Source organism: Parambassis ranga, chromosome 14, assembly GCF_900634625.1.
Source record: "Parambassis ranga chromosome 14, fParRan2.1, whole genome shotgun sequence".
Classification (NCBI taxonomy): Eukaryota; Metazoa; Chordata; class Actinopteri; family Ambassidae; genus Parambassis; species Parambassis ranga.
Window position 1 is genome coordinate 14,458,324 of NC_041034.1, and position 25,997 is coordinate 14,484,320.

At 40.1% G+C, this 25,997-nt stretch overlaps 1 protein-coding gene across 1 annotated transcript in view; it reads left to right on the forward strand.

The window, feature by feature from the left end:
* The window catches only part of LOC114446030 (seizure protein 6 homolog), a 70,475-nt gene that overhangs the window by 32,319 nt on the left and 12,159 nt on the right, over positions 1 to 25,997 (forward strand). The window contains exons 2-6 of the mRNA XM_028421422.1: positions 4,539 to 5,252; positions 5,662 to 5,783; positions 18,667 to 18,859; positions 24,919 to 25,104; positions 25,812 to 25,980. Coding sequence (XP_028277223.1) covers positions 4,539 to 5,252; positions 5,662 to 5,783; positions 18,667 to 18,859; positions 24,919 to 25,104; positions 25,812 to 25,980 — 1,384 coding nt within the window. The remainder of the gene's footprint in view (positions 1 to 4,538; positions 5,253 to 5,661; positions 5,784 to 18,666; positions 18,860 to 24,918; positions 25,105 to 25,811; positions 25,981 to 25,997) is intronic.

Below are 25,997 nucleotides of genomic sequence, written 5' to 3' on the forward strand. Positions count from 1 at the left end.
ACCAACACAGCTGCAAACGCCTTTTAGTAGGTTTGAGTCCCCTGACACCAAGAGCTGTGTTGTTTTTGCCTGCTGTTTTTTAAATTTTCACTGTTGATTTTGGCTAAATTTGGCATTAGAAATTACTAGTTTAAGGTTAGATCAGGGTATGGGATTAAGTAAACATCATTTAAAGACACACAAAATCATAACACTAAAACCATTCCTGTTGTGCCTTTGCCTTTTTCAGTCAGCATTGTGACAAGTCTCCATCCCCATGAACACATAAAGGGCCAGATGCGACCAGAGAAATACACGTTCTGTTTTTTTTAAGGGCTGAAATATTGACCTCATGTGACGTTTTCCTGGTGAAGGCAGGCTGCAGGCAGACTGCCAATTATCTATACACCCTTACGAATTCTCCATCCCAGCAAGTAGCATTACCATTTATTTTATATCCTTTTTTAAAATTCATACAACATAAAAACTACCACATAGCAATTGGTTTAATTAATAAAAAAATACATTTAACAACCAGGTTAGGTTGGTGCGTGTCATATATCTTGCCTGTTAATGGGTTTCGACACAACTGGTGCTTCCTCTCCGATCCAAACATTAACATGCTGTACTAAACATGCTCGAAGCGACTAACTAAATTTCCCCTGAGACAATAAATGGTATTTTATTGTATTTGTGCCGTAGCTCAGAATAAGATAACACTAATCTCATTCTGTCATGGTAATAACCACCTTTAATTTATAAATTAGCTCTAATTACCCAGCTACTGTGTTGTGTGATGTGATGGGCTCACACACACACACACACATACATACACACAACCTCTTGTGTGTGCAGCACTGCTCTCTACTTTTAGCTGTTGCACTAAATTAAGTTCCCGGGAAGTGCAGAGTGGGGACGGGAAAAAAAATGGCTTTTACAGATGTTAACATCTGTCATCTCTTTGTGATTTATCACCAATCTTGTCACAAGTCTTGTCACAGAATGACACCATGCAACGTGCCAATGTGTCACGGGTTATGATAGCCTGACACCCATTTTGTGAGCCTGACAGAGCACATCATGATCACTTTGTTCTGAAAGTACACTTGTTGTGTCCGTGTATTACAGTACATGCACAATACATTTAATTTGGTTTGCAGGAAGATGTGGCTTTCTCTAAGAACAGGGCCTACCTGTGTTTTTATAAAGAATCAGCACCTATAAAAGCTGTATTTTTTGGTAATGTGACAGTTACACAAGATCAGATAACCAATATAAATTATGCAATTGCACAATTAGCTTTACATTTAAACATATGCAGGCTCACAAACATTGTGATTCAGGATAATCAAAAGCACTCAAATGAATGTGATTATATGAGTGTTTTGATAATATATTTTACTTATATATCTTACAAACTGCTTTACCTAAACTGCAAATACTGAATTAAAGCCTATAAATGCACCTTATAAACTGCAACAGTGGTAAAATCTAAAATATTAAAAAAAAAACAAGAGAAAAGCTGCTTTGAAGAAGTGGCAAAAGTTGTGAAAAATGACTTTGCAGACATGATCTCCTCGGGCAGGTCATTTATAAGAATAGGAACCCTGATTTCGTACATCAAATGATAAATAATGATCATAATAGATGAATCTCATCAATATTTTCTAATTATTTTTTGATTAATGTATTTTTTTCACTCAGACAAAAAAGCCCTCAGATATGTAAAAAGTTTGTTGTGATCCATCCATATACGATTTAAACAAACTAATAACAACAATAAAACAATTTTAAAAAGGTGCTGAAAATTATAGTGTGTTATAGAATTTCTGCTGTGATCTCCCAGCTGTAAAGACCTAATTAATCGGTTCAGAGATGTGAACAATATGCTAGCAGTACTCCTCTGTAATCACCGCAGTGAGGTCTCCAACCTGTAAGCATTGATCCTGTATTGATCTGCGTATGAGAAACTCCGGTTTAACCCAGTTCTCCATTCTCACTCTCCACATCCACTCAATATTCTGACTGAAGGGCAGCAACTGGATGATCAAAGCAAAGAGCGGGGACAAAGATGAGGAAACAGGAGGTGGGGTTTAGTTACCAGTACGATGCAGCAATTAATACTAGGCTAGAACATAATTCCCTGCTTTACCATACAGTATGTGTCTGTGGTTCCTTTGTACTTCACAGTCACAAGGAGTGAGGGAGGGATAGTCTTATCAACTTCAATCATTCATGAAGACCTCCCTTTACACTCTTTATTCTCTCTGGTAGTGAGACATGTCAAATATGCTTAGTTTGCCTTTATAGCACGGTTTTGGCTGCTCTTGTTGTGACAGAATAAGGCTACAAGGAAATGTTTCTCCTCCATCTCCAAACATCAAAAGGTCTTTTGAATTGCTTCTGTCGCCGAGGAAGATGAATGTGGTGTTGTCGCATCTGTCAGTAAAATGTAAAACTATGTGTCAATTCTGTCAGCGTGGGAGAGGCTTTGTAACAAAATTGTTTACTCTTCCCCTTGAATAGCCTGATCAAACTTTTATTAGCGTGCTGCGCGGCGGTAAATCTGCTCTGCATCAGCAAAACACTGCAGATGCTACTTTCGAAGTTTTATGAGTATAAAGCAGAGCTTCTCCTCTGGTGGCACGCTTAATTTTCACATTTATTCAGGAGCCATTTCTTATTTAAAACCTTAAAATATGTTCCCTGTTATGGGAACCATTACAGGATAAGACACCCAGAGATTAAACAGGATGGAGAAGAGAGACTGTTACCTGGTGACAAAGGATGTGTAATCTGATTCAGAAAGCGGGGGTGGGGGTAGGGGGGTTATGAATTTAAATGCTGGGGTTTCAAGCATTTGCATTCCTAAACAAGGAAATGTAACCACATTTTCTATTATATTTCACTTGGTATTACCATTTAAATGTCAACTAAATGTGTTTATATGAATCTTACATCTGTTTTGATGTCTGACTCTGTCCTCCTCCTCTTGGAGCGCTGCAGCGCTCATGCAGGGATTTCTCACTCATTTGCAGCCTGTGTCAACAACATCCTTTCATCTATAAGCGTGAAAAGTGTGCTGGCAGCTATTCTGCCTCATTAAGACAAACTGTCACCCCGAATGCAAGCTAATTAATGTGTCAAAGCTGATGGTATTGTTTCATGCGGACACATCAGAGGATTAGATGAACTCCTTCATAGTTTACAGTATTTGTCATTGTTGTATTGCACTGGGAAGATGCAATGAATTGAGAGTAAATCACAAATATCCAAAAGCAATGAGCTCATCTCACTTTTAAAAAGATAAAAATTGGCAAATCTTGTCCAATCTTAAAAAGATAAAAATTCTGCCAACACACCCGGCATTCAAAACCTAAAGAACAACATCTTCACATATAAATGAGGCAAAAATCTTTGTTGTAATCTGAGTACGTGTAAGTGGCACAAGCAGCAGCTGGAGTGCATTCAATCACTTCACAACTGTCCCATCTAAGCCACTAAGGACACGCAAGGAAGTTCATCTTTGCTAATGTTTACTCTGCCTGGAGCATCTGAGGATTTGCAGTCATTAGATTTGCCCCTAACCGCTCATGTGGGGGAAAATCTAGATAATAAGTAGAAATATGGCAACAAAAAAACAACAAACACAGCATGAACCGACCTTGTGTAGCTGAAGAAGCCATGATGGAGTATAAAACGGCTCAAATGACACATGTGGGCTTCTATAATTACTCCAAATGAATGCGTGTAGGGATTTTAGTATACGGTGATAAGGCTGATAAGACGGATGTCACTAAAAGAAGAGTAGCAAATATTTACACTTACTTACAAGCCTTCAATAAAGCATGCATGTGTCTGTCTGGGCTGTTTCATGAAACTCAGTGTGCTCAGTCTAGTTTTGATGGATTACAAATGTCACAACACAAGCATCTTTTGTTGTAGCTTTTACAGCGTAGATCAGATATCATCTAAGTAATTAATTTATTGGATTTGGAACACTAGATTATTTTGTGTGTTGCATTTTAACAGGTTGAAATTTATTGTCTATTCACTTGGTAAGTGCTTTTCCAAGTCTGAGTGGCATGTTGATGTGTGTGTCAAGGTTGTTGAATTGGCACATACACACACAAGCTTGAATTCTTGAGGCTGTTACCCATCATTGTGGTTATTAATCAGCTATCAGAGCCCTGAATGATCGTTTTCAAAAATGTGTGCCACAAACTTATTAAAACATATTAAACTGGTTATTAAATGAGTATAAACTGTGCCACTGTCCCTCCCTCTTGAGCCACACATTTGCACGCACACACATGCACATGCATAATGAACTGATTAAAATAGCAACAAAATCTGTGTGGAAAATTATACAAGAGGACAGCCTCTCACATCATTAAGCATAATTTTGCTAGATTGTATGCTGGCTGAGTTGATGATTCTATAATGAAACTGTCAAAAAGACGTACTGCCCTTTTATACTGTACTCTGTGCTGCTTTTGTAGTTTGCAGGAGTGTAATATTTTACTTAACATGTTACTTTTTTCTCTCTTAACTCTCAGGTCCAATGGAAGGGATCAGTAAGAGGACACTCAGCCCAGGCAGGGACCTTATCACACACTCATCAACACAGGACACAGAAAGCGAAGTCCACTCGGTCACCACCGCCTCACCCGTCAACATCCCCAACCACCAGCCTGTCCTCAAGGGTCTAATGCTCCATGAGCACCTACTTACAAGGGACTTCCAGGGGGACCAGCATTTCTTTAGGAAGGATGGCTCTGTGGCAGCATATCCCACCATGCCAGGCTCTGTATCTGCACTAAATGCAGGAGACACCGTCACCCAGCTCGTTCCCCACGAGGACGCCCCGGCCTTTTCGGACATCGCCACTACAGCCACGGCGGCTGCCACATCCCCGTTGACCACATTTTCTCCCACGACGCCGGGGTCGCTTGTTTCTCTCCCTCAAAAGAAGTCATCAAAGGAGAAGACCAGGGGGGCAGACAGAGCAGAGCCAACAACAGACTCTCTAACTACTCAAGTGATGCCAAATAATAGAGGCAGCGAAAACAACCCACGGGGAAGTCAGCCTCAGAGATGGAGTGCTTTTCCTGTTGAAGCTGCCACTGCACCGTCCTCAGTGAGAATTGAGGAAGCAAGGGAAACAGCACGGAAAAGCAAAACCAGCCCTTCAGCTTCTCAAGAAGGAGGTTCAACCACCATGTCCACAACTGTTATCACAACTACCACCATCACCACCTTACAAACATCCGGTGAGTAACTGCACCAGGGCAGGCAAGGGTTTATAAGTGACATTGTGCCAGAAATAGCAATAACATCAGAGTTCAAAAATTAGAGAATCTCTGCATGAACACACTGCATCAGGTCATCAGCATCACACCGTTCTATTCATTTTGCATTCAGCACACTGCGATTCATCTCTCCACCAGGGATAACAGAGCTGCTCATGTGTCAAAAACAATCTGATTTTTCCTGATGTGTCCTGGCTGTCCTTTCCACTGGCCACAGAGGGCTGAAGGCCTAGATGAGCAGCATTGGAGAGGATATCTGCAGAGATAGTTAGAGTTGTTACGGGGCCAGGGAGACACAGGTGGGCTGTCAGAAAGATCAGTGGTCCGGGAAAACGGGGGAATCACTTGTCTTTTTTACTGTCTCCCACAGAGCCATGCGGTCTGAATTTCACTGACCCAGAGGGTAACATTGAAATCCTACAGCAGCTTGACTCAGGAGTGGAGTGCAACTACTTGATTACTGTCTACCTGGGATATGGCATTGAGGTTCAGGTTAGTGCCACAAGACTCACTGTTGTTGCTGATGTGATGCTATGTATTCTAAAAGGACTAAACATTTATTTTAAGAGATGACTTCCAGTGTTTAGTCTGTCATATACAGCCTGTAGATAAAGATGGATGACATAACAGCACCCTAAAGGTGAGCCCAAAACATCTCATATGGCTGCTTGCTGCAGTATAGGCCACAAACCCCGCCTCCTTCATGTAAGTAGATATGGATGTGGAATGAAATAAAAGCTGAGCTGTGTTGTACATGAGCTGCGTCATCCATCTTCACATACAATCTATGATAATTGAAGGTATGGCTGAGATGGCGAAAGCTACTCTAGCTTTTTTTTTTACTATTGGTGTGCAGGTAGTTTATCAGATCGTTGTTTATGGCTAACTGCATCAGGGAAAATGAGACTGCAGGCTCAACCATAATAACTAGTAGGCGGCTACAGCAAAAACAATTAGCTTAATAGAACTATAAAGCTCATTGGAGGTGGGTGGAAAAGCATAATGGGTTTGTCAGAGTGAGATGATTTTCACCATCTAAATGATAGGTATTTGAACCTTAATTTCTCTATTTAAATCTTGATAAAACAACTCTTCATATCGACATAACTCTGCAACAAAAGGATCTCATTCAACCAGTGAGGACTTATTTTTGGAAGCGCTTGCTTGATAGAAACAGACAGCCAGTGAATTACAGGGGTGAGTGGGTGGATGAGGGCACAAGTGACAGGGTCTGTCTCAGGTTGAATGTTTGCTTGGTAAGTCTTTTCACAGAAGGTTATAAAAATTAACTGTCAGTGTGTGTGTGTGTGTGTGTGTTCCCTGGCATTTGCAATTCCTCAAACGCCTCATTTACCAGTGGAGACTTTAAAATGTGTGAGCTTTGTCTTGCCGTCTCTGGAGGGCTAAGATAAGTCTTGACAGAGTATATGTTTGAGAATCTGCTTTTCCTCAGAAAGCTTCCTCTGGGTAACTAAAGTAAATCTTGAACCACTTAGATGCAGACGCGCGCACACACACACACACACACACACACACACACACACACACACCTGCATGTGCACACTTCTGCATTTGATGTATATGCTATTGGCTTTCTCAACTTCTTGAGTGCATTTAGAAGAAATATATTTTTGTAGATGCTGAAAACTTGCAGAGCTAAAAAGAGAAATATATACATGTGAACAAATAGGGGGGCATTGCCTCCCTCCCTCCCTCCCGCTAAACTGATAGTGATCTGATGGCAAACTATACAGACAATTGCTTTGTACGGTTGAAGAGAATGAGCAGCCAAGGTCTCTGTTCCTTGGGAACACATAAAGTGACTGAAGATGGGGGAGATGGAAATTGAAATCAAGCATGTGTCATGCCTTCTAATCAGCAGTGTGTGGAGGACTTCATCCTTGAGGCGATCCAGGTTTCAGGGGTTTAAAGGCTTTAAAATAATCACAAAGCAGACCTGTAGAAGAAAAACTTATGCAAGCAGGATCACTTTCATTCCCCATACATGATCTATAACCTGGACTCTGGAAGCCTGGAAGAAGACTGGACACATGTCCAACATTATGAGAAAGAGACGCAGCTTAATTCAAAAATTTCAGATCTGTATAGATGTAAAAATCAGTTCTTTTATTATATATTATTAAACAATATGTTCAAACTTATGCGTCTATTACCCTTCAGGGAATTAGACTAGGTTGACAATGTCCATGTTGTCATCTTAAAGGTAGGGTAGGAGATTTCATTCTGATGCACTTTTTGTTAAATTAGTGTAACTTCTCTTTACAATCCGATAGCAACCAATTAGTTCGGCAGTTTCGCATTAAAATGAAGAATATGAATCATCTGTGGAAGCTATAAAATGCTAAAAACATCAGCCAATCCTCCGAGATGGCCCTGAGCAGAGTGTTGGCTGGTTGTCACTCTCTTCCTGCCCTGCATGCACCAGAGAGGTACGTACATGATGGCCGAAGTCACAGACTTCAGGTAATGCGCGTCCATGTGATTGGGAGGCGTGGCTTCGGGGTGAGCTTCGAGAGAAAGGGGCGTGTGTTTACTTTCGATCTTGCTGACTCTCACTGAGTTTTCAAAATCTCCTACCCTACCTTCAGATGTAACAGTCACCTCTTGGAACAGGCAAAATTTCTTTTGCCTGTTCGTTTTGTCCTTAAGCATGGAAAGTTTGATGATTAATTAAACAATTGCCGCTGCAGAGAATCGACTGAGGTGCAGTTTATTTCTTCATTTCTTTGTGATTTGTGTCTGCTGTCTCTTGGACACACATAAAGAGAAATAAGACCTACGTTAAAAGCTCTTATCGCTGACTTTGATTGTCAGAATATCAATAGAGTTTTTTTGTGCCAGCAGTTGACACAGGCTCAATAAGAGTAGAAGCTGTGGGAGGGACATTATGGTTGAAGTGCATGTTCATGTTTTGGCAGCCAGCCTTCGTTATAGAAGGGAAATATCATTATAGCAGACAGAGCAGCAATTTTCAAGGGTAAAGGAGGGAAATTAGATGAAAGAAATTCTGCGAAGGACAGATGTGGAGTCTGTAATAAATATTTATGTTGATGTTGTGCACCAATGGTAGGGAAAAAAAACGTAATATATAAATAGGCAGAGTGTCATTTCCAGCATGGAAAGACCCGTCTGAATTCTACCAGCACAAAATATCACAGAGATTGGTGAAGAATAAATAAGCAAGATCAGACCTTTTCTCTATTTAGTCAATACTCCTTTCAGCAGTCTGGCAGCTTGTTGGAGAGGGGAGGATGAAAAATGTATCAGGAGAATTTACCGCCCTCAACCTGATGGTTCAACCCCCCAGCATATAACGCATCACTCCATCTGGTGATTCCGACCATATTCCGATTTATTTGCACAATAACTGTACAAATATTAGGAGGGCGTTATGACACAACATTTAAGTATTTTTTAAGTGAAGTGTTGTACTGCACATAGTGTTTTTTTAATCAAATACATAATATATTATGCAAAGGGATGCTACTATAATAAGCATATTTGCAGGCATCAATAGCTTTGCTGCCCCTGATGATGTGGACAGCAGCGCTCATTTGCATTTAAAGCTACAGACACAAAGCACAGAGCTGTGTAAAGGTACAGTAGATTACATGATATTTGGTAATGTAATCTCAAAACCTAAAAGATAGATTCTATGGACATGAAATTGTTGGAAAAATAACATAATATGCCACCATGATAGCCAAAGAATGCTATTACGAAATAAAACAGTTTAAGTTCAATTCCATCATTGGTTCTTTTGTTTATACAAATACAATAAAACGCTTTTTGTTTTTTGTTCTAATTTTTAATTATATGAAAGGTGAGTCTTGTTGATACAGATCCTTTTGGGTGAAATTATGGTTACATGAGAATCTAAAAAGTCAGCAGGTTTGATTAAATAAGTGTTTTTTTTTTTAGTCCCAACTGTGTAAATATGCACATCTTATTTCTATATCCATCTCCTCTCCACTACAGTCCCTTTTGCAGTAAGGTTTTTTCAGAAGACAGATTGAGCTTTCCCAGCTGTGGCATTAAAGTACTTAAAATCTTTTTTGGAGCTTTTTTATTTTTATTATTATTATTTGATCAAATAAATCCACTGGGTTAGCTAGCTATCAGCTCATTCCAGGCCATCTGTTCTGCTCTGATTGTTATGTTAGGTTATGGATAGACCCAGAAGCAGACCGCTGACGAGGGGTAAGGTTAAGGGTTTCTTTTAATCTTTCAACCAAGGCAGCTGATCAAGCAATTGTCCTTGAGGAGGAGGGGGGGAAGAGAATGAATGGCTGGGCAGGCTGGCTGGTGGCTACTGGCTGGAGGAGAGAGCATGGCGAGTCCAGAGTCATAGAGAAACAGGGAGAAAGGTATGACTGAGAGGCATGCATTTGGAATATAAGCAGGGGAGATGAGGAAATTATATCCTGTTCAGTGATCTACCTACCTGGGTCTGAAGGACTGACCATCTCTGCTCTGTTTCCTGCCACATCCTGCACCCTTGCTAAGAGAGAATGTATTATGTTGGAAGTGCTTGTTTATACATTTCCGGGGTTCGAAGCCTTGACATGGTCAATTACTTCCACTGCTACAAAGGCTTATTACACTGGTGTTGCCTTTTATTTGCTGGCAGGCTTAGAGCTGCATCATTCAAGAAAGATGATGATGGAGAAGACTTTTTGAGATCTCCCTTTTCACTCTAACTATTTAATTTCCTTACTTCCCTCCCTTTTACCATCTTGACCTCATTTTCCTTTCATCAAGCTCTTCCGCCTATCTAAGTTATTAGCTCTGCTTGAAATTATTTGAAAATTTTCAAATTTTCTTATCAACTTACAAAGGTGCACACTTGTGGTAGTAATGAAGCAAACCAGTCTGGTTTTAAATGTAAAACTGTCCGTCAAGAGAAAAGAAAACACTTTTATTTTTGTTTGTTTCCTTAATTAAAGCTTATAAATATCAAACACAGGCCTAAAGTCTCGGTAGGGGAAATTATAGTTTCCAAGTTTTTCATCCTCAGATGAGTGAATATTGTTTCAGACAATTCCAAACAAAGCAAAAAGAAAACCAAGCAAGGCTATAATGAGCTCAGGGCTAGTTGTGCTAATGAATTACACCTAAGGTGGGATGGCTGAGGAAGATCATCAATGAAATCCCGCTTTTTAAGGATTGAGATGTTCCAGAGGATGCCAGGTGTTTATGGCTGGCCCTGACTTGAGGTTAACGATTGGTATTTGATGCTGCCTCCGTGACCACACTCCTCTGACTCCAATCAATAGTCATGTTAATAAGCAGCACCAATACTTGACACTCAGTGCAGGGTGAATTGCTGTATTGATCCCTGCACTCTCATTTTAATTCTAGTATTTCTTACAAAAGAAGTGAAATGCACTTGGCATTGACCCAGCTGAGGGTGTCTGATGAGGGAGGGGAATTCAATTTGTTTTGTTGGCATTCAGTGACCACTAGTGCTCTCATCAGATTATATAAGGGTCAAAAGATAGAAAGTGCTATGAAAGCAATACTTTCTCAACCCAGAAGTTCCTCTTTAAAATTCAGTGATGAATGTAATCCTTCCTTTTCACCTCTGGCATCCTAAAAGCGGGGTTAATGTTTGTCTGTCACTTCAGTCCCCAGCAGCATAAACTTACAGGACGTAGCAGATGTGCGGTAGAGAAACTGAGCCTTACTGAGTAATGGAGGCCGAGGCAGCCTTGTTGCCTTTAATCAGTTTGAGATGAGGCAAAAGGAAACCTTCATCATGCTGTGCCGTGGGCAAGTAAGCCAGGACATAAAGAAGGCCAGTTTGATCTTGATGAGCTTTTTAGGGTGTCAGGGCTTTGCTGAGATGAGTTTTCATGGGGCTCAGCCATCCTGAGAGGAATGCTTTCAGGTGACACTAATTGCTCCTCCACCCAGCTATAGCTGTCATAAAGGGAGAAGTCTGTTTGGCAGAAGGCTAAGTTCTCTCTAACTCCTTCACTGTCATGATGAGGATTGGAGTGTAAAGAAAGATGCATGGTGGAAAATATGAGGAGTAATCAGCGATGCATGAATTTAAATCTATGCAGAAAATACACACTGCAGCAAATAAGCTGAGCTGTCAGGACCCCAGAGGCACCCCAGAAAGTGAGGCTGATTTATTAGAAAGCAACAATCTCATGAAATTACTTCTAATGCAGAGATGATCTTTATGTCTGTGAATCTGAAATTATGGTCACTATCTACCCAGTATGACATTAAAAAGGCTACATTGGTCATCACTGCAGAGGGCTGGGTATCTGTGAGACTTTTTATGCTGTTTTGTTAGGTGAATATACATAAACACATACATATCCTATATTGCATTTTAAGTGATTTAGAGCAGCAATAAGCCCTTGCTTACTACAAAGAGCGGTATAAAACATTCAATTAAAAATGTCAAGATTGTTACAGCTGACTGCATTTACATCAATGTTTCTCTATATTAGAGAGATAATTGACAAACAGAAACAGAACAATGCAACCAAAGGTCATTTTACACACAGAAACAATGTTTGAATACGTACATAAAACGGACGTTCTTCATCAAAAACTAAAACTATCTGACTGCAAGCATGTTCGTATATAAATGTTAAACAGCCAAACTAGTTCCATGTTCGTATGTAAATGTTAAACAGCCAAACTAGTTCACTCATTTAAGTGATGCTAACAGTGTGTCAGTGTGCCAAAAAGTGATCGTTTGCCAAAAACTGATTTCCGTAGCGGACCGTGCATTGCCAAGTGTCTGTATAGCCTGAGTACGGCTGTTTGGTCTCATCTCTACTGTTACTAGCGCACACATATTTGTAACCCCATGTCTACGGTTATGGCTTATGAATTATTTTGTAAAATGCTAACCAATAAGCAATTCAAGTTTGGAGACAGAACTAACCTCAGGAGCACTCTTCATGGGCAATCATTTTTTGAACTGAACATTTTTTTGGCTATATATATATATATATATATATATATATATATATACTACTATATGTGTATATACTACACATATATATATATATATATATATATATATATATATATACACATATAATTAAGCTTAAAAAAAAGATCATGGTCGGGTTAAAATATTAAGCAGCATTGTTACATTTCATAGTTTGTCTAGGGGATTAGAGGAAGCAAGAGGCCAGGAGGCAGAAACATGGCCACTGCTGATGATTTATTAAAGAGAAACAACACAAAATAGCTGATCTCGCAGAAGATAATCACGACTCACTGAACTCGAAGGCATTCAATCAACCATGCACCGAGCAAACATCCAGATAAAGATCAAATGTGCTCAGGTTCCACTGGACAGAGCAACAGGCCGGCTTACTGGCAGCAGTCATATCCTCCTTCAGCTTAAATATACACATGAGTAAGAGCTAAAGTCAAGTTAGCTGTAGTTTGATCCCCTGCTCCACTGGTGGTAAGGGTGGTACTTGCACACAGAGAACAAGAGCACTCACACGCACGCACACAGTAATAAATATATAAACTGCAATTCCTTAAATGACCACTTGAGGTTTGTTCTCATGACAAGCAGGGTTTACAGCCTGGTACAAACAATGTTTAACAGGGACCACCTCACTGCGCTTCAAATCTTCTTTTCATAAGCACTGTGTGGCATCACAGAGGGCTTTTACAAGCTTATTTGTGCCCCAAAAAATGATTCTATGTTAACATTCCGGTTTTTGTTGTGAAATATTTTGCACACTTTTTTTCTTTTATTGCTAATCTCAGGAATGAGAAGGGCACAAATGACAATGAGGAAGTGTAGCATTGTATTCGGTCGCTGGCTCTAGCAGTGCCTCATTAACATTCAGCTGTTGGTGATTGGTATGAATCCATTGTTTTAGACAACAGGGCAACCAGGAAATGGCCTTGGCTTTTATATTTAGAGGTGAATGTTCAATTAAGATAACATTTTTTCATATAATGAGCACTGGGATTCGCATTGAGAGATTCACACAAAAAATGGATGTGGTGTATGAAGATGTTCATATGTGAGGCACATAGTGGGTGGCGATGAGGTAGGTGCATTACCAGTATGCTCCACTGTATAAACCAGTGGTTTTCATCACAGTAATGATGACACTGCAGCTGGTGAGTCCAGTAGCTGTTGATTTATTGTGCCCCCCCCCCCCTTCCAGCAGCAGGGTCATTTAATTTCCATGTATGGTCGTATCATTTTGATTACATAGGGCTCATTCCTGCATCAGCAATAGCTCCTTTGAGTCAGTGTAAATGTTCATTTGCGGAGCCGCCACCAGATGTTTGCAACAATAAAATATCAGCGAGAGCCGGTCTCCACGGACAGTTAACTCATCCTGTGTACTCGCAGATAAATAAAGATTGCATTCCATGTGTGTGAAAAGTCTGATTCAGTTGACAGATTTGTTTATTTCCTGAGACCCCGGAGAAATATTTGTCTCTTGTCCAAAGTGCATTTTTATCTTTTGTTTATTTATTTATTTTAAAGCAAAGTGTCACTCTCTCTAATTGAAGATTATTTAGTTTATCTCTCTCACTCTCTCTCTCTAACTGTATGATAGCAGCACTGTCTTTAGTCACAGATTAAACACCATGCCAGGCTGGTTTCTGTTTGGATGTGATAAGATGAATCTTCACCTCTGCTCCCTGTTTTCCTCTCGTATAGTTTAACACTTACAGCTCTGCAAAGGTCATGGTTAACACAGCAAGGGTCAAGGTATTCATTCCTGCAAAATGCTGCCATCCTTTGAAACATCATTGGGAATATTTCTTTTCATTGTTCGTGTACTACCAGTTGTACTGTGGCCTTGCAGGATGGCGTGCTCATCACAATGGTTTGCTAGAAAAGACAGAGGCTAGAGGAGATGACCTTCTCTTCCCTGGTCCTCTCATTGATTAGGTCCCAAATGGAAAAAAAATGGAACAGTGGTTGGAAGTGAAAGTGCACTTACACAGAGGGACAGTCTTACATTTCTTCCATTGTTTGGAGTTTTTTTTCCCCATAAGCTGAATAAAATCACTAAACAGACATTTTTTCCCCTTCAACACAATTCTCAAAATGGAACAGCACAGTGTAGATGGCATCCCCTGATAATGTTGTGGTTAGTGCAGAAGTGTGCTTGGTCAGCCAAATCCTCAGTCTCACAAATGTGTCTGCTGAGGCAGAGATTCCAGCAAGGACTTACAATAAGGCTGCTCTCATTACAGTCCAAAGGAAAGTGTGTATGTGTGTGTGTGTGTGTAGGTGTGTGTGTGTAGGTGTGTGTGTGTGTGTGCAGACACGTACAGTACATGCGCATGTACATGGGTGTGAATGAGAGAACGACAGTGAGAAAGAATTCCCTGTAGGCATTTGGCAGCAGCACTGGTGAAGATAAGGTAGTCTGATGTCTCCTGACATGGCCAATGATTCATAATTGAGGCAGGACAGCTGTTGCTGGCTGCACTGACAGGTCCCAGGGTGGATGACAGATGATAGGGCCCTCTGGGGCCGAACTATCTATCAGTCCAAATGTTCACTGTCCACTGTCTGCTCGCCTATCCTTCATACGCCTGCCTGGTGTATATATATATAGGTAAACTGAGCAGTCAGTGATCTACAATCTGTTTGAGCTCGCTGAATATGTTCATTTATTGCATTTTATAAAATCAGCTTTTTTCGTGTAAGTGGTATAAAAAATACATATTTTCATTATTACAGTAATACTACAAGCTGTCTGATCTTAATATTTACTATTATGCACATTCATATTAGATGCATTATTTATGTAATATGCATAAATAATGTATTGTACGAGTAGGAGGTACAGAAAGCTCTCTGAGGAGTGTATAAGAAAAAAAATGACAGAAAAGAATTACAAAAAAAAATGAAGTTAAGAGCAAATGAATACATGCCACAGCAAAGACAAAGAGGTATTGTAAGGTCAAAGCATTTTATTTATAGAGAACAATAAAATAGCACCTGACCAAAGTTCTTCACATTGAAATTTAGATGTAAAGGCACAGAGTGAGTAGAGACGTAAATATGATTTAGAATGAAAGCAATCATGCTGTGATTATATTGAGACCCCTGCAGGATACCTTTTTAATATAAAGTTCAAAGAGTATGTTCAATTTAGACTGAATCCTCAATACATCAAATACAGGTTATTAAGTGCATTTATTTTTGAATCGGTAACTTGATTGCGTCTGAAGCCAACATGGTCCCAACCTGAAGTGCCAGATGGTTTGTCACACGGAACCATCTGGGAAATGTCCTTGGAAACAGTTTGAAAAGGGTAGGCACTTTAAAAAAAAAATCCATCCATCTGTCTATCACAAGGCAAACTTCAACCAATGAGATTGCTTTTCGGTGTCATCATAGATGCCTCTAACATAACAAAAAAAGCTTCACAGAATGTCACAGGTCTGTGGTGCACCCTTAAGTGCTTAGCGTGTGATCCAAATCCAAAAATTTCAAAATATAATACAAATATAAAAATAATTATGAATAAAATGACAAATTACAGTCTGATCTCTATCCCAGGCTTGTTTGCGAGCTTGAGCGATTGTGCTACAGCTGCAGGGACTGCTCTGTTTACTCTGTGTGATTGTAAAGCTTCCTCTTAAAATGTTTGAAATGGTTTTTTTCGTGTGTGTGTTTGCCATTATTGTTGTCACAGGGTTTCTTGCAGTGTATATAAATCTTTTTTTTGCAGTATTGTGATCCAGCTGCAGCCAGTGGATGTCAGGGCTTCACAGGCAGGAAACAAATTAGTGGGTGTCCAACGTTTTGATGGTAGGAAACAATGATTTTCTCAGAATGAAGAAAAAACATCGCCTTAGCTCTATAACAGTCTGCGTAAAATGTTAAGACAACCCACCTGATAAAAATGATGTTCTTTCACAACCATATTAAAATTTTATTTTACCAAAAATACTAAAATTCTAATAAATATCCGATGAGCTTGACAAAACATCCCCCACAATTCAGCTCTATCACAACTGTGAGGCCAAAATGAACAACCTTGGCCTTTACAGATCTGAACTACAGAAAGCCTTCTAATCTTTAACCAAAGTGAGGCTTACAAAAACTGATATTTTCTTTCCAATTAATTGAAATTGTAACCGTTCAAACATTGAGTCAGTAGACATGAATATAACTGAACATCTATATGAGTCATAGGTGGCCATGGTATAATATATTCCATTTTACAGCACATATGGCAGGAACCCCCATGGCAGAAGGGAAGTCAGTCAATCACAATACAATTAAACATTCCATAATTCCAAGTTAATTCTCCGAGACTCTAATTTCCTAAATTTGTCAGACTAAATTGCAAATCCGCATTTCCTACGTTTCACTGCTATTCCTCCAATAAATGAGTGCCCACGATAAAGTAAGGAGGAATAAATGAGAATTATGAAGTTATGACGAGCAAGTAGCCCAAGTAACCTGATTTGCAAAACATCCAAGCCCTCTCTATATTAACTCTGAGAGAGAGAGAGAGAGAGAGAGAGAGAGAGAGAAATTCAAGTGAAAAAGGAACTGTGCCTAAGGCTTTGTCATTGCCTTTACCCTTGAGGAAGGGAGAATCTAGGATTCTAAAACCATGTGACATTTCTTTATTTCTCTGTGACTCTGCTTATTGAGGCTCATGCAACAGCTAAAAGAAACTAAGCTGCAGTGATAACAGAAATAATTCTATCACACACACACACAACAATGGGATATCTCATTTCTGACTATTTGATCTGCTGTTTTTCTGAAAAAAATCGAATCATTTAAAGCGGCTGACCTCGCGGATCATTCAGGAAGAAGTCACCTCTAAGCTCGGTCTCACAGTGTCCATTAGCCTCTCTGCACTCATTGTCAGCTCCCGTTCGACTGAGTGACAGTTAGCCTACGTGACCAAATTCATTTTGCTGCCACCATTGTAAATAGTGCTCATCCTGCACACTGTCTCAGCTTTTTCCAGGCTGCTGCACTAACACTCCTGCACACATACAGTATTACCTTGGGGACAGCAGACGATGGAGGGCAACCTTTTTTTCTGCCTCATGGCATACCTGACACCTGAGCCCCCCCCCCCAACCTACATAAGACAGTTATTAGCTTTTAGAACATGTCATAAATTCCACCAGAAGCTTGAAATAGAGGTGGTTAAATTAGCTTCAATGAAGCGCTTAGTTGAAAGTTTATCGGTGAATCAGCCTTCTTTGCTCCAATTGCCTTCCACAAATCTTACTATTGTTTTTTCAATAATCAATCAAGATAGTGCCCTTTACAAGAAAGTGACCAAAGTGCTTTCCAATAAAAAGAAATAAAAGGTGTTTCTGTGGTATCAGTGGTTTTCTATCACTCTCTTTTGGAGTCAGTCTCAAGTGGCTGTGCATGGAAGTGCAGCTTTTGGCACTTTTGCATTGACCGTGTTTATCAGCAACAAACCCATAGCACCAAAAGTGGACTGTTAGCAGTTATCAATTGCCTTGTAGATGCAGAAGAGCATTGAGTGGTGCATAGGTTGGTTCTTTGCAGAAATTTTATTCGGCCTATGAGCTTGCTGCTAAAAGGAAAAAGTAACTTCCTTCTAACCCATACAGCAAGTAGAAAAAAAAAGTGCTTTAGTCAAGATTCACATGCAAACACAAGGCGACAGCACTCTTTAATCATACAGAATAAAAATCATGGCCTGCTGCTGGATTCCTCTTTTATAGTTCTGCTGGGAATGAATCAGATGTTGCTCCAAAAGGTGTCAGTACTCCATTATCCAGACAGCTTAACTACATGCAGTACTCCTGAGATTCCCTCAGCAGATTTAGCTGCAGATGCTGTTCAGACCTGTTGAAGATATAAAGCACTGCTGCCAGAGTTGCTTACAGGAGGACATACAAAAGAGGGATGATGTGCAAGAAAAAAAAACATGAGCAGGTTTGACCCAGGCAGGTTCTGCAATGACTCAAAAAAAAAGAAAAACAATCTGGCAGCAGGTTAACAAAGAAATGACTAAACCAAACATCTCCTGCTGTAATTGTGTTGGTAGAGCACAGTAACACAGCAGGTGACTCATTTTTCAAACAACATTATTAGGCTAAAGTTGGCTGGAAACAGGAACGCAGCAGTGCTTGTGCTGAATTCAACATGGTTGGTGCACAATAAGATGGGCGTTTAAAGTCTGCAAATTATACCTATTTGTACTTTTAAAGGGAGAATGGTGAGGCTAAAAATAATTTGTACTAACCGTTCCTCAATGTGCTTCAATGGTCAAACAATGAAGAGTTTGCTGCTGTGATATCACACGGTGTGTCACTGCTGCTGCATTGCAAGTCTGTATTTAACTTCTGACATGATCTCCCTCTATTTTAGGTGCTAAATGCGAGCGTGTTAGAGGGAGAGCAGGTGACAGTGGAGGATACAGGCGGACAAGAGCCCGTCCTCCTCGCCAATGAGTCAGTCCTGATGAGGGGTCTCGTGCTGCGCAGCTGGAGCAACCAGATCTCCATCCGTTTTCGGAGCGAGCAACGGCACAACGCAGCACTGCTCCTGCTGCATTACCAAGGTGAGCAGGATAATTTGCCGTCACATGAGTGAAACACTATGCAGTGATCAAGACCTTTATGAGTTATTCTATGAACTACATGTGTCTGGAGGATTGTAGAGGTCACCAGAATGCAATACTTTATTATTCATAATGTTTTAAAGGACTCTAGGATCTAGGATTCTAACATGTCTTGCCAGCAGTCTGGTGCATATTTGTTCCTTTTCTGCAGTGGCAATGTACAAATACAGGTAATGCTGGACTTATTTTGTGTACACCAATACTCCATACAGGCCATGTCACCATGCTGACACAAAGCTGTAGTTACAAAACAAGACAGCACATACTCTTTGCTGCTGAACAAAATTAGCAGAATCCCAGAAATCTATACCTCCTAGGTGTGTCAAATTCCATTTGCCATTTACACATTAAATCAATAAAAAAAATAAAGAAATATGATCAAATACAGTATTTAACTTGTTGCCTTTATAAACAGTAAAAAAACAGCGCCTGTATGTTCTCCGTAAATATGATATCCCATAATTCCCTCTCTCTCTCCTTCTGCTCGTTTTGTGCGTGACATCGATCTTCCGTGGCTGCAACAATGTCCTGTTTATCTTAGCAATCGCACAAAGTGGCCGCCAATTACATGCCCCATCGATTTGAGCTGATGTTGGAAACCGGTGGACAAAACATTCATTCCACCACATTACTGTGGCACTTTCATCAGCTGCAAAATGAAAGAGGACCATCAAAACAGTGCTGCTGATGCGAGATAAATCAGATGTTTGAATACCACTGTGGTGTGGTGTGGTCGGGCTCAGTGATGACGGCGAGGGGTGAGTTCTGATCACAGAGGGTGATGCATTGCTGTATTTGTGTTATATTATCTCAGTAGGTGCACTGCTTCGCCTCTTCTGGTTGGCATGTCGTGAATTCATATTCACTTTAATTGTATGTAGTGTAAATATTTCTCACAGATTTATTGATTAAAGAATGATACCTCCCACCAACGCTGAGAGAGGTGCAGGCCGAGTCAGTAGGGATGCTACATACTTGTTGTCATGTTATAAATGGAAACTGCTGACTGCTGCACATACTGTTAGCCACACTGCTTCATAAAGAACATAAATTAGGGAATAAATGCAAGCGTCACACTAATATAGTGAAAAAAAAAAAAACATAGATGCTGAGCTAAGTTACTCCCTGAAACTAATACTCCAACAAACAACCTCTGCATGGTTTCAAATCATCACTCAAAGCAAACGGCAGATTTCTTGAAGTTCAGACATATTGGAGACACAGAAGATATTTCAATTTGTGTTCCTCTGCTTGGTAAGCACAATATCGCCTTGTCCTTTATAATGGGCTGTGAGTAATGTGATTGGACAAGCGTGGAGAAAGAGACAGAACTGTGGCGAGACGGATCTCGGCTGAGGGTAATTAATATCTGCTACAGCGTTAGCTCTGTGCCTGCGATGGCAGACTGATGGATGCCTCTATAACATCAGCTGTGTGCCTGACACTTGGAACATGATTAAAGGTGTGTATTTATGTTGAGGGAGCGGGAAGTAGGAGTGAAGGTACGACGCAAGGCTTACCACTTTTGTTGTATGTCTTTATTACTATCTTTTCCTTAACACACATGCACACACACACACATGCAGAAAGTATTTAACAGCTTTTTTACTACTGGTAAAAAGTATGTTCTGATTTGTTTCCAATGAAGGGTTTGCACAAGGTTTTAAATGAACAACTGAGAATTTTAGGTACAATTATAAGTCAAACATTTGCACTCATTTTGGATGTGGATCACCACCTCTTGTCAGTCAGATGTAATTCCAGTGTGATGAGCTGTGTTCCTACCATTTAAAGGTCAGCTTAAATTGTCATTTTGTGATATTGTGATGTATAAGGCTTAATCAATGGCGTCGCCAGGGGCTGTGATGTTTTACATGAATTATCGACCAGCTTTAGCTAATAAGCCACATTGACAAAGTGAAAGCTGGATGTTGTGGAGCCCTGTGCTGGCAGTTAGCCACCATTAAACCACAAGTTCTGAGTAGCAGCATTGACGATTCCGGCTCTAGTCCTAAGTTATTTCTGTTTAATAGCCTTTATTGACTAAATGACCATTAAAATTGAGTTTTTAATCCAACCACATAAATATCAATAGGCCATATCACGTCAGAGCTGCGGTCCGGCTTTCAACAACTGACTCACTTTCTCAGAGACAACACTATTGATCTTTCTGTAAAAGGTAATGCTTTGATGCACAGCCAGGACAGGAGTGACAGTCACACACGCCCACACGTCGCCTACTATACCCAAGGAACTGCTGTTATATGTGTTTATCAAAACAATAACAGACCCCAGATGATTAGTCATCGTCTCTCCTTGGAAACACGTTCTTCTCTAAATGTCAGTGTAACACATACTGCATAATCTGCTCCAAACTCACTGTTATTAAGCATAATAACAATCTGTGCTACATTCATTATTCCTGTTCTGTTTTCTGTCACCCCATTTCATTATCTCCTGCCCTCACCTTGCTCTGTACCTGAAGGGATGTAGGAAACACGTAGAGCAGTGAAACAGTTTATTAGCCCCTTAAATTGAAATGCATTTTATTTGTTTTGTCCTAAACGCACTTGGTAACTTACTATTACTGACTTCCTCCGCTCATCTTTTGTGCCCTAGCCAACAACATTTGGATGTTATTGGTTGAAGAGCAGCATTCTCAATTTGGAGTACTCGGGCAAATGAAAAATGTGCATACAGATGAATAAGGCTTATTAATAGCAGAGCAGAGAGAGTGACTGCAGGTGTCACAGCGGGCGCTCTATCAGGGAATGTTTACTTCCTTTAAATGATTTGCAAATGTTGATCTTTAAGCAGCTGTTGACAGAGGGCTGAAGAACCTGTAACTCATTATTGGATCCAGAAAACACATTAGTGGGTTTTTTTTATTTGTTGACAATAAATATTGGAATTTTATATAGAGCATGAAACTGCAGGGAATGCTTTATATACAAAAAAAGGGGGAGTGCAAATCAATTGCTCATGCACAGGTAAGAATGAAAGACAACATTTTCCTCTGAAGTCTTTGTGAAGAAATATAAAACGATTAGTCAAACTAAGTTCGTATCATTATTAAGGAACATTTAATGTATGTATATATGAATACAAGTTTTAAAACCTGGCCTGCAATGTCAATTCATCAGCTGATATCCACTGTAGCTCTACTCATAGGGAGCAAACATTGGAGAGAATGATCAACAAATTTTCAAAAGAAATGGGCTATAACACAAGTCCACACTTGTACCACTGCGGGTTCACCTGTGTATCTATAACCTCCCTTCTACAGGAATACAATAACTACTATAAAGACATAAGCTCCACATCTGTTTGCTGTGACTCTATTGTAGCTTGAGCTAATCTTCCTGGCTGTCTGCACTGTGGATCTATTATTTCTAATGGCAAAACAATCAGACTTTATGGCCCAGCATCACATCTACTGGAATGGAGGGAGCACGTAATTTAATACTTCAGGAATTGGCTTCACAATTTTTGCCTCTGGCTCTCCCACTGCACACTCAATAGGGATGTAAATGCTGCTATGATAATGGCAATAACTAGGTTCATTGGAGCTAGTGATAAACTATGAATGGAATGGATGACCCATGGGCAGTGTACTTTGTCCCCGTGGCTCACTGATTTACTGCAAAGGAAAGGCCTGCTTCATTACTGTGGAAACCAGTGGCTTGTGTAAAAGAAAAACATAAGTCAGTGGTTTCACAAACCTTTATGGCCATTATGCATTTAGAGCCGTTTTTTTTCCCCTGAGTTCAAAGATTGATAGAATGACATGGCAATTTAGCTTCACGGTAATGGTAGAAAACATCACTAAAGTGTTTTTCTTCTATAAATGACCAGCTGGAATGAAAGCACTTCAAATCCAAACAGCTTCAAATTCACCTTATCTGTTTGTGCTGTTTAACCTCAGCTTGCATGTCAACCAAAGACCCTGTTTATGAAGAGTCTGTTTTTTTTTTCCTGCACGCTTCAGCTTTGAGCTTTCAATGTTTTTGAGGCTAGTCTCAAAGGACCGGTGTCAATATCAATTAACACACGTTGCAGGACCTGTTAAATGTGTTATAAGCCACTTAAAAATGAAAGACACTGAAAGTTCCACAAGGATTTTACTTCTGATTTCAAACTTACAATGCAGTGACCTGTGCAGTTCAAATACAGAGTGCACATCCTTTAAATGCCAAGCTTTTATTTAAATTCAATTTAAAGGTGATTAAAGTGAATAGTGTATGCACCCTCTCACAGAATATTGTAATAAATCTTGGCTGGGCAGAGACGCTTGAACCAAAACATCCTCATGAAAAATGCCACACTCTTACTTTAAAGCTGGATGGACCTAAAGCTCAAATTCATCTGATAGTAGGATTGATACAGCAACAACAAAGGTCTGCATAAGAGTAAGGGTTGTTGATGGCACTAACCCTGTACCAGACTTTTACCAGGTTAAATGCTTCACAAACATCACCTTCCTTTTTTTGTTGTTCTTTCTCTGGTTGGTTAGATGTTTAAAAAAAATGAGGGTCAGGTTCAGGTAAAGATAAACTCACACATTTTGCAAGCATAATTGTTCCCTTGCTGCCATTTTCAGCTACCATGGTAACGATACCATGGTGTCAGATATGTGGTGGAGTAGAAATATCAGCATTTTCCTTGAAGTAACAACGACAGGAAAAGGAAAAAGAGCCTATTTACTAAAAAAAATCATTATTTTAATTAAACCTTACCAATTATTTTAGTAACGAACCCTTTCAGTACAGTATTGGGACATGTTTGCATTACATAGACTATGTGCAGAATGTGAATAAAAGGGTTCTGGCTGTCTGTGCCAAGGTTGGATAAACTATGTGCATATTGTTGCTTTAAAACTCCAAACTACATTCACCTTTTAAGCTGAAGCCTAACATGCAAAGTGTTAACTTAATACGCTTTCTGCTATCGTAACAAAAGCCAAAGCAGTTCCAATTATGCTCTGTTGTTTCACACATTTCTAGAAGTTTAAAAGTTTTAGTCTGGTCATTAAAGTGCCTACACTAATGAGGTAGAACAGTGTGGTTATTAGACAGGAAGAGAAGGTTGTTTAATAGCTTCCATTAAAGTCTTGTTTAGCTTACTTCATTATCCATGTGAACTCCATCCCATCCTGCAACATTTATTTAAAAGCGGGGACAGAACAACAATGCAAAGCGAGCCTGGGAGCATTGATCTTACTGTGGTGCAATAGCGGCTCTTTGACAACCACGAGAGAGGCCGTTTCTCCTCCAGCAATGGCGTTACAGACCTCACTGTGATGTTTCACCGATCAGCAATACTTTCATTTGTCAAAAGTATTTGCAGCAAACCGCAAAAGTGATGGTAATTACTGTAATGCCACAAACATGTGCATTTGCATACTGTCTGCACTGGTAAACTGCAATTAAGAGATGGAGTGTATGTAAACAAATTTGAAGGTTGGTTATAAAACATCTCTAATTGTGTGGGTGTGTGTGTTTGAGAGGGAGAATAAGGAGGACAGATAGTTGAAAGGTTAGATTTATTTGTACAAATAATTGGGAAAAAAACAAGAACTTCTAGTCTCTAGGTACCCACAGTTGTGGCTAATATCAGGCTCTGACCGTGACGCCCTCCCTGTCACTTTCGTGGCTATATCTGAATGACAGAAGGCACTTCAACAGGCTGATTAAGCAAAAGGTTACTTGAAAGGGGATTAAGTTGGACCAAGCAGGTCTCTTGATAACTCTCTTTATCTTAGAACAGCACTATAATTACAGACTTGATAATTATCAAGATAATTAAATTTGGTTATAATTGTAAGCCTTCTTTTAGCCTCCCTCCAATGACATATTGCATATCATATCAGGCAGATTACAGCAAAGACCAACTGATATTTTTTTTTTTAATGACACATAGATCTCGATGGTATAGTTTTATCCTTTTAGAAATCTTCAAGAATAAGTTGTCTCATTCGTGATGTCCTTTTCTTTCCACAGCCTTTGTGCTCAGCTGTGCATTCCCCAAAGAGCCTGCAGGCGGAGAAGTTTCTGTGACGCACCTCCACGCTGGCGGTGAAGCCTACTTCCGCTGTTTCACTGGATACAAGCTGCAAGGCCCCAAAATGCTCACCTGTCGCAATGCAACCACACCTTACTGGAGCGGAAAGGAGCCCCAATGTGTTGGTAAGGACAGAGTAGGGCTGTTTAAAATCACTGATAGATGAAGATCTTACTGATGTAATGTGCACCAGCCAAATGTATTTTATACTGTAGCACCCTCTAAAATTATTTAGATGTTTTAACATTTGATAAATAATTTAATTATGGCAAAATGTGCTAAAATATTTTGAAACCTAAAAAACTAAATATTGGAATAAGCCTTTCTGTCTTCAGCTTTCCTCCAGAAAACAGGTGATTTTGATTAAGGAACGCTTTCACTAGGTTGTCTCCTACCGAGTTGATTAGTCCCACTCAGAGGCCAAATGAGTGTGTTCGCATGTGATTAGCAGCACAGGGAGCTATTCTTCGGAGACAGGGCAAAACAAGGCCATTGGACCTGGCTGCCTTAATTAGAGCAGGGCCACATGACTATCCTTCTCCTGCTGGTAAAAACTCATCTGCCTGTTCCAGTCTTTCACTGTGCCTGCCTGCAGCTGCTCTGAACTGATAGTGTTAGTGCTGCCGTTTTGCTGTTCTCTTCACAAACAATCAGACCCAGGAGAGCCGCCTAGTGTAGCCCAGCCACAGTCCACTGGATATCGATGCTATCTGTGCTCAGACAGACTTTTCTCCCAAATCCGCCTACCGTAGTTGGTGTCATTACTTTTCTCATCTAGTTTCACCCTCCAACTCTTTGTCCTCTTCCTCTTTTTTTTTGCCTTCTCATATAGCATCCTGTGGGGGGATGATAAAAAATGCCACCTATGGTCGCATCGTCTCTCCTGGTTTCCCTGGCAACTACAGCAACAATCTGACCTGCCACTGGGTTCTGGAAGCCCCTGAAGGACACCGGCTTCACATTCACTTTGAGAAGGTGGCTCTGGCAGAGGATGATGACAGGTAGGGTATGCAAAAAA